This window comes from Saccostrea echinata, unplaced genomic scaffold (assembly GCF_033153115.1).
Source record: "Saccostrea echinata isolate AGI-Se365-2 ecotype Australia unplaced genomic scaffold, CSIRO_AGI_Sech_v1 ptg000033l, whole genome shotgun sequence".
NCBI classification, from domain to species: domain Eukaryota; kingdom Metazoa; phylum Mollusca; class Bivalvia; order Ostreida; family Ostreidae; genus Saccostrea; species Saccostrea echinata.
The window spans coordinates 11973880-11990429 of record NW_026889782.1 but is presented as its reverse complement, the minus strand read 5'-3'; the positions used below and the strand labels follow the sequence as shown (position 1 = coordinate 11990429).

The 16550-nt window shown below is 34.2% G+C and overlaps 1 protein-coding gene across 1 annotated transcript; it reads left to right on the top strand.

Annotated features, from left to right (window-relative positions):
* Positions 1-8521: 8521 nt before the first annotated feature.
* LOC133198128 (uncharacterized) lies at positions 8522-15167 on the top strand. Its single transcript, XM_061334270.1, has 10 exons — positions 8522-8905; positions 9048-9354; positions 10871-11079; positions 11239-11454; positions 11560-11722; positions 12066-12383; positions 12644-12738; positions 13630-13798; positions 13920-14042; positions 14602-15167. The coding sequence occupies exons 1-10, from the start codon at positions 8522-8524 to the stop codon at positions 15165-15167; spliced, it is 2550 nt and encodes an 849-aa protein (XP_061190254.1).
* The last annotated feature ends 1383 nt before the right edge of the window (positions 15168-16550 follow it).

The following is a 16550-nucleotide window of genomic DNA, read 5'->3' as shown; positions in this document are numbered from 1 at the left end:
ATTGGGAAACTTACGGGAAACCACAAGTTGATTGCTTCCATATCGGGAACCTACGTGGAAACCACTATGTGGTTTACTTAAAATGGAAACTATACGGAAACTACTGATGTCATGATTCCTGTATGTTTCCATCGGGTTTCCAAATTTGGAAAACCTGGCTTTTCATCCTGTGGTGGGTATATTACATTGATATCAGAGTCAAAGATGATTTTTGAAAGTCAATATTAGATTAGTAGTCAATTGTGCTTAAAGTTGCCCCCGAAAATTAAATAAATGTTGCTGGGTTTTTCTTGCAATTTTTAGGTTAAATAATAGCTATTCAAATATCTCAAGGCAAACAAGGTACACGTATACTGGAATTTGATAGAATTTTTACAAGTACCAAAGTCTGAATAATTTCGATGATATTAATATTGATAAATTATTGGACTTTTAATAGGAGGAACCATTAAGAAGATATGTACTATTGTAACATCAATTCTTATATGAAAATTGGTGTAGAATTAATCTTTTTGATGATTCAATTTTAAAAAACTGAAATCTAGAACAGCAAAAAAAAATCAAAGAATTTGCTTTAACAAACACAGGAAATGCTTTATATTTCCCCCAAGAAAACATTGATTAAGTTGGGTTTTATACTTTTTGCATATTATATGTGTTATTCAAGTTTTAGCAAAGAAATTAAGTATTACTGGAATGTGATATAACTCTACCTTAGGTATACACGACAAATATACTGACAAGCAAATGAAACACAAGAAGGCTGCAGTAATTTACAAATATCTGATTTTTTTATCCAATGATTTTCAAAAAATGTAGACAGTAAGGTAAATCAGAGATTTGATCTAATTATTGATTATTATCTTTAAACCGTAGAAAGTAAAACATAACTGTTAACCCCACCCCACCCCCCGACCTCACCATTTCATTACAGCGTGCAAGTTCGCCATACACAACAATTGCAGCTCGATTTCTACCAAGCATTAGTTTCATCAAACTCTTGACCTGAGTGAAAGAAATATTCTTCGGCATTTTTAAGTGCCTGTTTTGTTAATGCTAGGTCGAATATTCTCTAACCTGGCGCAGTTTAGTAGCCCTTGATCTTCCGGTCCACGAACTGTCATTCATGCTTATAATACGCATAAGCTTGATGGGTCGTGAGGTAGTACATATTTGCAGCTGCAACTCTCCTTTACCTTTATTTTGAGAATTTCCAACAGGAGCAATGGAAATAAGTGCTTTCAGTCATTTTGGAAAATCTTGACATCACTTCGGGGAAGGAAAGACTAAATTTTTATCGGAATATTAGTGCAATATTTATGATGAACAGATACAAACCCTTGAAAACCCAACTTATTGCCAAATGTTTTGTGAAACATGCATATTTTTTAGCTCACCTGAGCCGAAGGCTCAAGTGAGCTTTTCTGATCACTTTTTGTCTGGCCTCCGTCTGTCTGTCTGTCTAGCTGTCTGTCTGTCTGTCTGTAAACTTTTAACATTTTCGACTTCTTCTCAAGAACCACTGGGCCAATTTCAACCAAACTTGCCACAAAGTATCTTTGGGTGAAGGGGATTCAAGTTTGTTAAAATGAAGGGCCACACCCTTTCTCAAGGGGAGATAATAAAGAATTAGTGAAAAATTAATAGCATCTTTTAAAAATCTGGTTCTCAAGAACCACAGGGCCTAGAAAGATGAAACTCATGTGGAAGCATCCTCAGGTAGTGTAGATTCAAGTTTGTTCAAATAATGACCCCTGGGGGTAGGGCGGGGCCACAATGGAGGATCAAAGTTTTTCATAAGAAATATATAGGAAAAACCTTTAAAAATCTTCTTCTCAAGAACAGCAAAGCCATAATGAGTCATACTTATATAGAAGCATCCTCTGGTAGTGTAGATTCAAGTTTGTTCAAATCATGACCCCTGGGGGTAGGGCGGGGCCATGATTGACTATCAAAGTTTTACATAGAAATATATAGGAAAAACTTCAAAAATCTTCTTTTCAAGAACAGCAAAGCCCTGATGAGTCATATTTATATGGAAGCATCCTCAGGTAGTGTAGATTCAAATTTGTTTAATCATGACCCCCGGGGGTAGGGCGGGGCCGCAATGGAGGATCAAAGTTTTACATAGAAATATATAGGAAAAATCTTAAAAAATCTTCTTCTCAAGAACAGCAAAGCCCTGATTGATCATATTTATGTGGAAGCATCCTCAGGTAGTGTAGATTTTATTTTGTTCAAATGATGACCCCTGGGGGTAGGGTGGGGCCACAATGGAGGATCAAAGTCTTAAATAGAAATATATAGGATAATATCTTCTACTGAAGAACTGCAAAGCCATGATTAGTCATTTTGATATGGAAGCATCCTCAGGTAGTATAGATTTAATTTTGTTAAAATGATGACCCTTGTCGATAGGGTCAGGCCACAATGGGGGATAGAAAATTTTAGATGGGAAAATATCTTCTTCTCAAGAACAGAAAATCATGTTTAGTCATTTTGATATGCAAGCATCCTCAGGTAGTGTAAATTCAATTTTGTTCAAATGATGATCCCCTGGGGTAGAGTGGGGCCCAATGGGGGATCGAAAGTTTTACTTAAGAACAATTAGAAAAATATTTCTTCTCAAGAACAGAAAAGCTATGTTTAGTCATATTGATATGGAAGCATCCTCAGGTATGTAGATTCAAATTTGTTCAAATGATGACCCCTGGGATAGGGAGGAGCCACAATGGGGTATCAAATTTTTACAAAGGAATATTTGGGAAATTTTTTTGAACATCTTCTCAAGTACAAGAAAGCATTTGGTATATTGACATGGAAGCATCATCAGGTAGTTTAAAATTAAAGCCCCCCCCCCCTCCATACGTGGTGGTAATCTTTTCAATACTGAACTCATTTGTGCTTTTGCCTAGCCAGTGTGCTCAGGTGAGCGATGTGGCCCATGGGCCTCTTGTTTTTCATTTCTGTTAAGCGGGCTCAAAACGTAACTTCTGGTAATGTAATGAAAAAATCATTCAACCGTTAAATTACCCATTTGGCAAAGCTGAATTTGTTCTTTCTTTTTAAAGGATAACGTTATACCCTACATATAATTTTCCCCCCAAAATAGGATGTTGCGTTTCTTTTGCGTTTCAGTATATTTGCAATTTGGATTCTTTGATATTTTTTCATACTCATTCCTTAAACGTTAAAGATAAAGTTCATTTGGTTTAAAAATTGATAACCATGTGGACTGAACTATGTTTATCAAACAACGTTTATATAGTTCTGCTTTCACCGTTCTTATCATATCGTGACAGTTATATAAGAGTTCAAGAACATAGCAGATGTATTAAATCTATTAATATTTAGTACAGTCTTCTTTTTGATCGAATTAAGTATGTTTTTCTTTGCAGTTCTCTTGTGTTTGGTGTCTTTAGTCGCCAGAATCAATACCTGGGAAAGTCAAACCGTTTTCTCTCTGATTTAATTAGGAGATTGAATGACTTAGAGAAAAGACTGGAAGTACAAAAAAGGATAAATGCAGAACAAGAGAAGATCATTAAAACAATAAACGTAGAAAATATGAAGTTAAAAGATGTAGCAAATTAAAGGTATTGAATGCCTTAACTGGTAATTCTAAGAAAGAAAATGACAAAAGTGACTTCAACCCGACCTCGGGAAATAACACAATTCTTGGAAGTCCAAGTTTTGCAGTAAATGGGATAAATAAGTCAAACTCGAAACAGATATCAAAAATTTCTTATGCACCATCTGATCACATAAATTGTTGTACGAAAACTTTGTTGAAGAACGCAAAACCGGAGAGAAGATCCGTTTCGGGTATGCTTCAACACAGTAAATTTACTCACCTTCATATTTTGCTGTTGATATATTTTTAGTTCTTTTTATGTTTCTATTTTACATATGTCCATGCAGCTGGCGTTTCCTTTTATGCTTACTTGTCACATGATGAATCGAGCCTAGGGCTCCACCAAAAAATCACATTTGACAACATAATTACAAATATTGGTGGACATTACAATCGATAGGCTGGCGTCTTCTTTTGTCCAGAGGACGGTATGTATATATTCTCGTGGACTCTGTATTGTCATGTTGAGGGATACATTGGTTCGGAAATAGTTGTTAATTCGAATGTTGTTGGGGCTATGCATTGTTTCTTGGGGCTGAGGACATAAGACACACAACTAGTGTCGTCGTTGTAGAAAACAATTAAGGAGATTGAGTGTACGTCCGCACATAATTTACTAGCAACATTAAAGGACCTCTTCGAAGTGTTACCAGATTCCGATCATCATTCAGCGGATGGAAACTTTTTTAGTTCAATCAGGATTTTTTTTTTCATTTTGACTTAAGAACTGGAACAGCTGGTTCAAATCAATCGCAAATTTTTCAAAGTAATTTTAAAAAAAAAAAAAAGACAACCATTAAACTACACCTCCCGACAAATCTTTCCTCTGCTTCATGTAATCCACATAAAAATTATGAAAAAAAAAATCATAAGATGCTTTTAAATGAATGGAACATATATTTTTCTCCTTATTGATAGACTTCTCAAATCGGGCAGAAGATTAAAAAAATAAAAACATGGTAAAAGCATCTATACAAGTGTATAACCGTTTTGTCGTATCAATATCTACGCTTTGTTATAAGAAGATTAATTATAAATGCTATTCACAAGCGAAGCGAAGAGTAATCAATCTCAAAAGCCCATTGAAACAATATAAATTGTGAGCAGAACAAATATGGACCTAAAATCGGCAGAGGTAGGATCAGGTGCCATGGAGGAGTAAGCTTCCCCTGTCTATTCTAAATCTACTCTTCAAAATAGAAGGAATAGCAATGCGTAATCAAACTAGTAAACATTAAACTGATTTACTTCACTGATAATGGTGGTGTGTGATGCAAAATTTACATCAAATTCGACAAATTGGCAGAGTAAATATTAGAACATATAGAGAAAGTACACGAAATTCATATTATAAATACATAGTTTAACTGACTATGATATCATTGTTCTTTGAACTTTTTCAGTTTTTTCAGTCTACGTTATATCCGTTGCATCTGTTACAATGCATGACAGATAATTAACCAACGAAACATGAAAGATATTATTTTATTTTTTAAATAAACCCAAATCTGAGTTTTGTGATGATTTAAAGATAATTAGAAAAAAGAATAATAATAATTCTACAAATTTTGCTCACTTTCTCTTCTAATAAATGCTTTGTTAACCCTCTTCCCCGCAGTGACGCATTTTAACGCATATACCATTTCCTATTTCTAACGCAAAATCATGCATATACCGTTTCCCCGCAATCACGCATTTTTCACGCACTTTCAAAAATAAATTGAATCTTCAATTTAATGCCAATTCCCTTCTAATTTATGTTTGCTAAAATCTCATAAAATAAGAAAAGTTATAATCTTATTAAAATATTACGTCATAATTATTTACGCTAAACTTTAAAGAAACTTGTATCTTGCTATTAAGAGCCATTCTCTGTAACCACTTAGACAACTTTGCCACGCATAGTCACAGATTTTATTGATACTCACATGAAATGGACACCTCTTGAAGACATTTATCAAACATACTTCAAAATTTTGAAATGATACCCTGTATCCATGGAAACGGGTCAAACATTTTCCCGTTTTATTGATTTTATGAAAAATAGGGATGTGGAATTAAACTTCTACTTTGTAAATCTAACTTTACTTTATTCTACATTAAATTTTCTGATATAAAAGGATAATATTTTTGGTTCATTTTAAAATTAAAAAAAATACATATTTAATGCTTTTTGTGTATATTCAAAGAATTCAAAGATAAAATTGCTTCTTGAAAGGTGCAATTTTGTGACATCCAAAAAATGTCCCTGCATCCACTTTGAACTCAGTGAAACTTATTATATTAATAAATAATGTCTGTAGATCTATAAGCTGTAATAAAACTTTTGGGAATCTGATTATATAAGCTCAAAGCAATGGTTGTATTTTTGAGAATTCAAGTCATGTCATACTAAGAGTTATCTCCCGCTTGGAACTCTTCTGCGAAAGAGGATAGAAATGCTGTGTAAACAATATTATGGCGGGGAGATGTCTTCTGCTTAGAGCAACCGAAACAACTGTGTTTTCGCCGGTAACCCCGTGTTGTGAGAAGATTTGTTCTTTAAATGCATTTTCTGAGGATGAGAGGGCAGTTTTCTTATCCGATATAGGAAAAGATCCATTTACAGACGAAACAAACGGTTACATCTGTGAAAATCATAAAACAGAACTTACGGATAGGCACTACAAACGACTTCGTTCTAAAACTTGTGCTATTCCCAATGAAATATCTACTCATCCCGAAGACAGTAGGAAGTGTGAGAGGCATATCACAAAGCAACTTGTTAAAAAAATTCTCACATCTACAGGGAGAGTATTTCCAGTAGGCACAGGTGAGAGAACACTCTAAGTATTGGGAAAGATTGAATAACAAATATGATATAAGTATAAACTGATAAATTGCTATTAATCTCCCTTCATATGCACAATGATAATCTTAACAGCTTACACTGTTCATATTTCAGAGGAATATTCAGAGGAAATAGCCAATAAAACTACATATATATATCTAATAAGCAGCAAAATCAGTTATATTACATGTAGGTTATGCAAAGTTTTGTAAACAATCTTTAACATTAGTGAATAACAAAGGATCAGGTGACAGAGTGACATTTGTTGTGTCATTTGCATCTGTTTTACATTTGCATTTTTTTTTTTGGTCTGAAAAAGATTTAAATATAGTGTAATCATTATCAGGTATATGCAGAAACTGTAGGAGAAAATTTTTAGAAAATTCTGATCCTGCTGATAGTGTTCACAGTGATGAGGTCAGTATTCTTTTGGTTTAAGTATAAAGTACCCATTCATGCATTTCTTCTCTGATTGACGTGCAAAAAATACTAGTATATAGTACATGTGCATGCATGTTTTTCTTTAAATTCAGACGTGCGATGCTGTTACACAAACAGAATCCGAGGAGCTAAAAATTCCATCCAAGAGAATTAGAAAGGTATAACCAGAGAGAGAGAGAGAGAGAGTTTATGGTCTGTAATCATTTTGTTAAGCTCCTTTGTTCTTACTCATTGTAATACAAATAGCTATGGCAAATTTTAAAAAAAAAGCAGCTTTACTGATTAAAGTTTGTTCCATAATCACTGTCTAACTGTCTAGTTATATAGCCATCAATGTCTGTTGACTTTTACATCTTTGACTTCTCTCCTTCACCAATTAATCCTTAAATTCAAATTTCTCCAGATGAAGGACTGCAACTTTTTGAAGGGGAGAGAAAAATTTTAAAAATATGTGATAATTATGGTTCAGTCATTTGAAACTTTTTTTTTATTGATTTGTTTTTTTAAAAAAAATTTACTTTATATAGTTATATAAACTTACAAACATAGGTCAAAAACCCATTCCTTCACACTCTCCCACACCCACACACACATTTTGCACCTAATTCCCAAAAGCAATTCCAGTTAATCACATGCACATGTATAAAATAATACAAGCAAGTACATGTAGTAACTGAAAAATTCCCAAAAGCAATTCCAGTTCATCACATGCACATGTATAAATTATTCAAGCAAGTACATGTAGTGACTGAAAAATTCCCAAAAGTAATTCCAGTTCATCACATGCACATGTATAAATTATTCAAGCAAGTACATGTAGCAACAGTAAAAATTCCCAAAAGTAATTCCAGTTCATCACATGCACATGTATATAATAATACAAGCAAGTACATGTAGCAACAGTAAAAATTCCCAAAAGCAATATTCCAGTTAATCGCATGCACATGTAAATAATATAATACAAGCAAGTACATGTAGTAACTGAAATAGTAAATCAAATACAGTATTGCCCATTTACTGTACATTTTTGTTTTACTATAAAAATTATGTTTCCCTAACAAAATAAGAAAATTGTCCAAACAACTTCCTTCAGTATTACCAAGCATCACCTCTTGTTTTGAAATTACATAATCATTTCCAATAGCACCATACCAATCATAAAAAAGATGAAAAGTTGATGCATCTTAGGCCCTCAGATTATGTTGACTCAAAAGTATGTTACAGTGACCTATTTTTTGAATTTTGCAGCTATTAATTTTTTAGATTAATTCAGTTTCATGTATCTTGGATAAATGGAAGCCAACATTCATCAAACTCTGTCACAATGATCTGCTTCCTGAATTAATTTATAGCTATTCAGTTTTAAAACATTTTAGCTAAATAATTCACATACAAAGAGGCTTAGAATCATAAATCCTTGTCACTTGATATATCTCGGTGACTTACAGCACTAATTTGCCAAACCAGAAGTAGGTCACAGTGATACTATTGGGATTCTAGGCCCTTGGGCCTATTGTTTATAAATAATTCTAAAATTAATAGAAATCTATCAAACTTTTGTATAGGAGATATCTTATGCTGCATATGAAACTGACAGTCAGACTGACAGTCAAACAATGGCAAGTCAAGAAACAGTGTCTGAGGCATCCGTATGCTCCAACTCAAAACTAGAGGCACTCAACAACTTTCTAATGTTTTCTGGGGCAAGTCCTGTTAAAGAGCATAAAGAGCAGATAACATCAGCAAGCTACAGAACACAACAGCGGTATATTGCGAAGGCAAAAGAATGTATTGAACATCTCTTTTCAACAATCTGCCCAGGGGATGAAGGTTTTTTAAGATCAGCTGTATTTGGTGTGAACAGTGTGCAAGAAGACATAACAAGGTCAACAACCCTTGACACACTGGTAGATATATACAATAGTGCTGAGTCATGGACACTTCAACGACAAATTTTGTCGATAATTATTCAGCAGCACAGCTTTGATAGTATTCAAAAGGTATGTAATGACACATACTTTCTTTTAATGAAAAAATATTTTTTCTAAATTAAAAATTATATTATTTCACAGTATGCAGTAATCAAATTGAAGAGTACTGGACACTTAATAATATATAAATAATGATGAACTTTACATTCAGCTTATACCTGATGTGACCAGATATAAATATGACAAAGCTAGGGAACATAGTGAAGCTTTTGGAGTTGGTGAGCCTGTTAGACCATTTAAACAGAGCAGAGAGAAGTTTGATGCTGACCAGTTAGACCACTTTATAGATTTTATCACAAATGGCCATGTTATAAAAGACCAACCACTTGGTGAGAAGACACTGAAATTAACAACAGGTGAAATTATAAAGATTCCAAGTGTCATCAGAAGCCTTACTCCAACAAGTGTTATCCAACAATACATTGCCTTGTGCAAGGAAGAAAATGTTAAACCCTTAGGTAACCTTTTCTTTTAAATATTTAAATCCTGTTATTAACCACACTTTTCCAAATGTTTTACGTATAGCTATAGCTTGTTTCACAATGTTTTGATATATGTACTGGTATATGAGGCCACTTTATTGACTTCATTACATAACTTTCTTACACACAAAGAAATATTGCTATGTGACAACTGTGTGATCACTGATGTTAACTGTATCATAAAGGAATAAATATATGAATATAAAATTGGATATATACACACTTGAAAATTTTAAGATAAGTCTAAAGCAATTTTAAAATTCTTTTGGAATGTTATTCTTTAAGGCCATGAAAAATTAATTTATAGTCTCCCAGGCCAAAAATTTCAAAATTCAATGCAGCAGGCAGGTTCTCTTTTTTTTTTCTCTCTTTTTTTTTGAAGCAGGTGTTACCTTTTTTTCACGTCAGTCATCCAACAAAATGAACATATCAACTGATCTTACTTTTTTTGTTCTCTCATTAATTACAATATGCATTCAACTTCAAATAATGTTATTCCAAACAAAGTTAATTCATAAAATACTGTATTAACAAGAAATGTATTGTTTTAAGGAATAACTGTCTAGTTTTTTGATTTTATGATGTGATCAATCAATTTGCTGGTGTGATAATTTGCATAAACACCAAAGGCATTTATGCGTAAAATTTTCATGCAAGCAAATGATTGATCATCATCTTAAAACCAAAAAACTAGACAGTTATTCCGTATATGAACATTTTTACCTGATCTTTGATTCAATAAAAAGAAATGTTCAACAATAAGAAATCTGAGCATCCCCGTCAGGTGTATCACTAAGCAACACGCAGCGAAAAAGCATGCCGTTCTGTCATGTCTGAGCAAATCGCTTTATGGGTTTATAAAGCCATACCTTATTTGTAGATTTATCTCAGAGAAAAACATTAGAAAATGTAAATATTATCTAATAAAGACATCTATATATTATACTGTTCATGGTAGCTCAGTTGGTAGAGCGCTCGCTCCGTGATCGGGAGGTTGTGAGTTTGAATCTTGGCCGTGACTGGCCCAAGTCGATAAAAAATGGGTAGCAACTGTTCCTTCGCCATGCACTCGGCACTTTGAAGTGAAAGTTGCGGGTCCTGATGAGACCTTAAAACCCGAGGCCCCGTGTCATGGCAGGCGCTGGCCCGATAAAGATCCCTCACTGCTCACTTGCCCTGAGTGCCTAGTAAAGGTCAAAATTTGAAGCCCTTCACCGGTATATGGTGATGTCTCTATATGAGTGAAAAATTCTCGAATGGGACGTAAAACAACATACAATCAATCAATCAATCTATCTATTAGCATTTATGAAAAGGGGAATAACTCAGTTTTCTTTTTTAACTTGAAAAAATAGAAAAAACTGAATCATTTCCCTTTTCAATATGTCAATAAAATTGATCAACGCCGCAGTGTTTGACCTAATGCGGTGGTGCCTGAGAAACTATTGATTATTTTTTTTTGGCCTAATTGTTTTTCTTTATGATAATGCAGGAACAAGTACCATGTATAAACTCTTAGATGATTGTTCTGCCATGCTAAGGAGAAGCGTAGAAGGGCTGGACAATTTTGTAATGGACGGATGTAGAGCATTTCAGGAACTGGAAAGCACGCTAGATTGTTCCCAGTTACCGCAATCAGCACTGATTCATCTGAGAGAAGGGTTGCGGCATGCAAAAAGATATCTTAAGTCGGAGTTTAAGGTGAAAAAAAAAATTGAAACAAAAAATTGTATGCTTTTTAGACATAATAATTTTAAAACAATCTTTATGTTTTTGATTTTTCTGTATGATAATGTTTACAACAGAGTTTTGATACTTCAAATTACATCCATATAGTCTCTAAATTTACTGGTGTTCTAGATGCATGTGGAAAAGGAAAGCTCTGTTCCAGACCACTGTATCTCATATGCTCTCAGTATTACTGGAGATGAATGCTTTGGAGAAGTATGTCTTCATGATGAGCATAACCATAACAGTATTTGTATAGACTGTGAAAAGATGGACAATACTCTCAATCAGATGAAGACATTTGCAGAGTCCCAAACATGGAGAAATGAAGATGCCACAATGTATATGGTAGGATATTGACAGGTTTTATGCATATAATATATAGTTGTCTCTACCATTTTTTTTAGAAAGATACTTCGCAGTTGTAACAATATTCTATTCTTTAAATAAAAGGTTGAAGAAGCAATCATTGCCATAAGGAAGTGGAAAGCACATATATTAAGATCAAAAAACCAGGAGAGAGCTCGAAAATTCATCACAGATCAAATGACAGATGAGGATGTTTTAGTGACATGTGATTGGGCAATGAAATTTTTACCCAAAAAATACAGAGAAGGTAAGGAAAACTCTCTCTCTCTGAAAAACATCACAGATGTAATTTAGTATCGTACATTCAGGAATGGAAAATATCTGCTCCCCAAAATCAAACTTTGAAGGAAAAATGTTAAATTTTGTTCATAACTAAAGAAATATTTGCAGACTTAAAAGCATAAAATGATTTCATCAACTATGACATCATAAGGTAGAAATAATACCAAGAAAATGACACAAATTCACCATTTAATGATTTTTCTCCATTATTTTGAATGTCTGCTCAGATTTGATCTTTTGATTTAAGGTGTAGAATGGTAAAATTAATAAAACATAGTTTTAAAAAACAGAACAACACTTTTTTGTAGGCCAAATTGATTGGTTTGCCAAGCGTGGAATAAACTGGCACATTTCAGTATCCCTGTTAAAGAAAGCATCCAGTTTTTCAACTGTAACACATGTACATCTGTTTGAATCTCCAACTCAGCAGGATGCTTCAGTCACCACCAACATTTTAATAGATGTTGCGAAAGATCTGATGAAATGTAAACCAACTCTAAAGAATATCCACTTTGTATCGGACAATGCTGGCTGTTATAAGAGTTCATCAACCCTGGTAATGTTACATAAGGAGTTACCAGAGAATGTTAAGTCCTACAACTTTTCAGAAGCACAAAACGGAAAAGGTGAGTTTAAGATAAGCAGAATGATGCAAATGTACAACGTTTATTTTTTGAAGAGCAAGTTAACAAGAGTTGGAGATTAAAGACAGATTACTGTACTGTCTTTGCAAACAGATTTGTTGCAAATTTAATGATTTCTTGTGATTATGTCAGCTCTAGAATTTTGATGATGAAATTTGTGCACAACAAAAAAAAAAAACCCTCTAAATTTATTTTTAAAAAATCAAATTATGAAACTATGACTCACTTTTAATTTTGTTTAGGCCCATGTGATAGACGTGCAGCTCACATAAAAGGGGTAATCAGGAGGTATATCAATGAGGGTCATGATGTGACAACAGCTACACAAATGAAACTGGTATATTTTTTTTAGCTCACCTGAGCCGAACGCTCAATGAGCTTTTCTGATCAAAGAGTGTCAGGCGTCTGTCTGTCATCTGTAGTCCGTAAACATTTCATATTTTTGACTTCTTCTCAAGAACCACTGAGCCAATTTAAACCAAACTTGCCACAAAGCATCCTTGGGTGAAGGGGATTTAAGTTTGATCTTTATCATACCTACGTCTGCCATGACATGGGACCTCGGTTATTTAGGTCTCATCCGAAGGACCCACAACTTTCACTTCAAAGTGTTGAGGGCTTGGCAAAGGAATAGTTGCTACCTATTTTTTATCAACTTAGGTCAGTTGTGGCTGGGACTCGAACCCAGGACCTTCTGATCACGGAGTGAGAGCTCTACAGAATGAGCTACCATGACGGTGGAAAACATAGGAAAAAAGTCTTTAAAATTCTTCTGTTTAAGAACAGCAAAGCCATGATTAGTAATATTGATATGGAAGCATCCTGAGATAGTGTAAATTTAAGTTTGCCCCCCCCCCCCCTTCCTTGTAATTCGATACTGAACTATTTCTGCTTCTTCCTAGCCAATGAGCTCAGGTGAGCGATGTGGCCCATGGGCCTCTTTTGATATAAATATATGTAATAGAACATTTCAGATGCAATAGCAATTTTAAATATAAACTATAAATTTGTTTTACTTGATACTATGCACATAAAAATAAAGTGCCCAAACTGATGAGTACAGCACAATTCAAAATAACATGAAATTGCATTTTCCTATTTACTGTAAAACTGAAATAAATTAGAGAAAAAAAAATCAGAAATAAGTTAAAGGAACCAAAAGCTTGAAGTTCAATATATCAAACCATCAGTGAAGATTTTTTTTTAAATTCCAATCTGTATATTTCAGGCTATTGATAGAGAGGAGAAAGAAGAGTTGAAAGTGAAAGTAGTTTCAACTGTAAATTTAGTAGATTTGAAACCAAATAAAGTCTCCATCCCAGCCATTTCAACATTGTACAATTTCTGCTACAACAGTGAAGGTCTCAATGTTTGGAAGGCATTTTCTGTTGGAAAAGGTATGACAAGATATTTTCAAATTACACATTATGCAGTTAAATATGGCAAACAACAGAACATTTGACAATTTTATTCTAATGTATTACTTATTGATCAGTTATCATTTCTGATGATTACCAGGAAAAATGCTTCCTTGGAGTGCATTAGGTCTTCCAACAAAATCCACTGAGTTGAAAACCATTTTGGACTGGAAAGAAGACGGCATATGTGAAAGGAACTTGATCATTGAAAATTCCATGGAGGGTATTTAAAATAATTGCATTTAAATTAGAAATTTAGATAATGATGGTCCTGAAGGCTGTTGGAGTCTTATTAGACAGGGTCAATTTTCAGTGTCAAGGTCCTGAGGCCAGAAATCAGAAAACATTCGGAAAGGTCATGATACTAGTACTAAATCCATATTAAACGGAACAAACAGATCACCAACACTTTGTGAGAATGCACAAGTGAATTTATTTAGTTGACCAGTTTCGACCAGAGACGGTCATCATCAGAACCATATCCATATTTAAATATGAAAATCAAATCATCTTATCCATTTTCATTCAAAAGTTATGACCTAGGTAAAAGTTTTGTAACAGACAGACTGACTGATGGAAAGACAGACAGACAGATGAATGAGATTTCCCAGTGCTTTCCCATATTGGTTGAAAATTAAATTAAGTACTGAAAGATGGGGTCATTTCAGAGAAATCCTTTAAATAAAGGTCACACTCCTTTTCTCTCATTTATAAAAAATAGCTCTTATTCTGAGGTTTAAATTTATATTACACCTGAGACAGTTCATGCTTTCACATTACAGAGACTAAAGAGGAATCGGCAAAGAGGATATTCCAATGTCCAAAGGAAAACTGTTATAAATCATTTTCAACTCCACAAGCTGTTGATTCTCATATCCTTTTAGGAGACTGTTCAGGAGTGTACATCAAAAGAAACCTGTATGACTCGGCAAAAGTTTTGTATGCTGGGAAGTTACAAAATCTGTTTCCTTCTAAAGAAGTTTCTATGCCAGCGGAAACAAATCCTGAGGAAAATGCTAATTTAAAACTAAAAGAAGGATGGGCAATGAAAGAAAGTAAAAAGAAAAGTTTGTTTAATGAAAGACAGAAGGAATTTATAAAAGAAAAATTTGCCATAGGAAAGGTTACAGGAAATAAGGTTGATCCATTCTTGGCAGCTAAGGAAATGAGGGAGATGGGATCGTTTACAAGAGAAGAATTCTTAACAGGTCAGCAGATTGCTTCTTACTTCTGTCGTCTCCATGCTGCAGACAGGAATATTTCTTCAGAAGATTATGCATCAGCTAAAGCTGAACAAGAAGACGAGGACATGCGCTCCTCAGTGAAGAAAATTTTATTTAAGGAGTAGCATAGTTTTAAGGTAGTCTCCATTCTATATGTTGAAATTTGTTCAGGGTTATTTGCTCATCTGAGTCGAAGGCTCAAGTGAGCTTTTCTGATCACATTTTGTTTGTAGTCCGTCTGTCTGTCCGTCTGTAAACTTTTCACATTTTCGACTTCTTCTCCAGAACCACTGGGCCAATTTCATCCAAACTTGCCACAAAGTATCCTTTGGTAAAGGGGATTCAAATTTGTTCAAATGAAGGGCCATGTCTTCTTCGAAGGGGAGATAATTATCAATTCTTGAAAAATTAATGGCATCATTAAAAAATCTTCTTTTCAAGAACCACTGTGCTTGAAAATATGAAACTTATGTGGAAGCATCCTCAGATAGTGTACATTCAAGTTTGTTCAAATCATTACCCCCGGGGGTCGAGTGGGGCCGCAATGGGCGATCAAAGTTTTACATAGGAATATATAGGAAAAATCTTCTTAAGAACAGCAAAGCCATGATTGGTCATATTTACATGGAAGCATCCTGAAGTAGTGTAGATTCAAGTTTGTTCAAATCATGACCCCTGGGGGTCAGGTGGGGCCACAATGGGCGATCAAAATTTTACATAGGAATATATAGGAAAAAATCTTTAAAAATCTTCTTCTCAAGAACAGCAAAGCCATGATTGGTCATATTTTTATGGTAGCATCTTCAGGAAGTGTAGATTCAAGTTTGTTCAGATCATGACTCCCGAGGGTCGGGTGGGGCCACAATGGGCGATCAAAGTTTTACATAGGAATACATAGTAAAAATCTTTTTTTAAAAAAAAACTATTTCTTAAGAACAGCAAAGCCATGATTGGTCATATTTATATGGAAGCATTCTTAGATTAGTGTAGAATCAAGTTTGTTCAAACATGACCCCTGGGGGTCGGGTGTGGCCACAATGGGTGATCAAAGTTTTACATAGGAATACGTAGGAAAAATCTTTAAAAATCTTCTACTCAAGAACAGCAAAGCCATGACTGGTCATATTTAAATGGAAGCATCCCCCCCCCCCCCCCCCCCCCGACTAAACTGATTTCTGCTTTTTCCTAGTCATAGTGCTCAGGTGAGCGATGTGGCCCCCGGGCCTCTTGTATTTAAAGGCCAAAGGTGAAATAAACATCATCTACTAATTCTATTACTCTTTAGGCATTAAATTTTTTTAAATTTTACAGTATCAACAACCCACTTGGTTTCATTCTTAACATTTTAATCTTTGATCCATTGCAATCATTCTGTTGATTTTTTGTAAAATTTGAATTATACTATTACATGTCTTTTGAGACATCTAAAGATGCAGCATATTTACATGACATGTGAATTTGATGTAGAATATGCAATTCACATATAAGCTATGTATATTCTATTTAAT

Bases quoted from the DNA above. Each gene is read 5' to 3' on its own strand.
- LOC133198128 (XM_061334270.1), top strand. From the start codon at position 8,522: ATGGCAAGTCAAGAAACAGTGTCTGAGGCATCCGTATGCTCCAACTCA. The intron at 9,355-10,870 runs GTAACCTTTTCT...ATGATAATGCAG, and splicing joins AGAAAATGTTAAACCCTTAG to GAACAAGTACCATGTATAAA. The intron at 11,080-11,238 runs GTGAAAAAAAAA...CTGGTGTTCTAG, and splicing joins ATCTTAAGTCGGAGTTTAAG to ATGCATGTGGAAAAGGAAAG.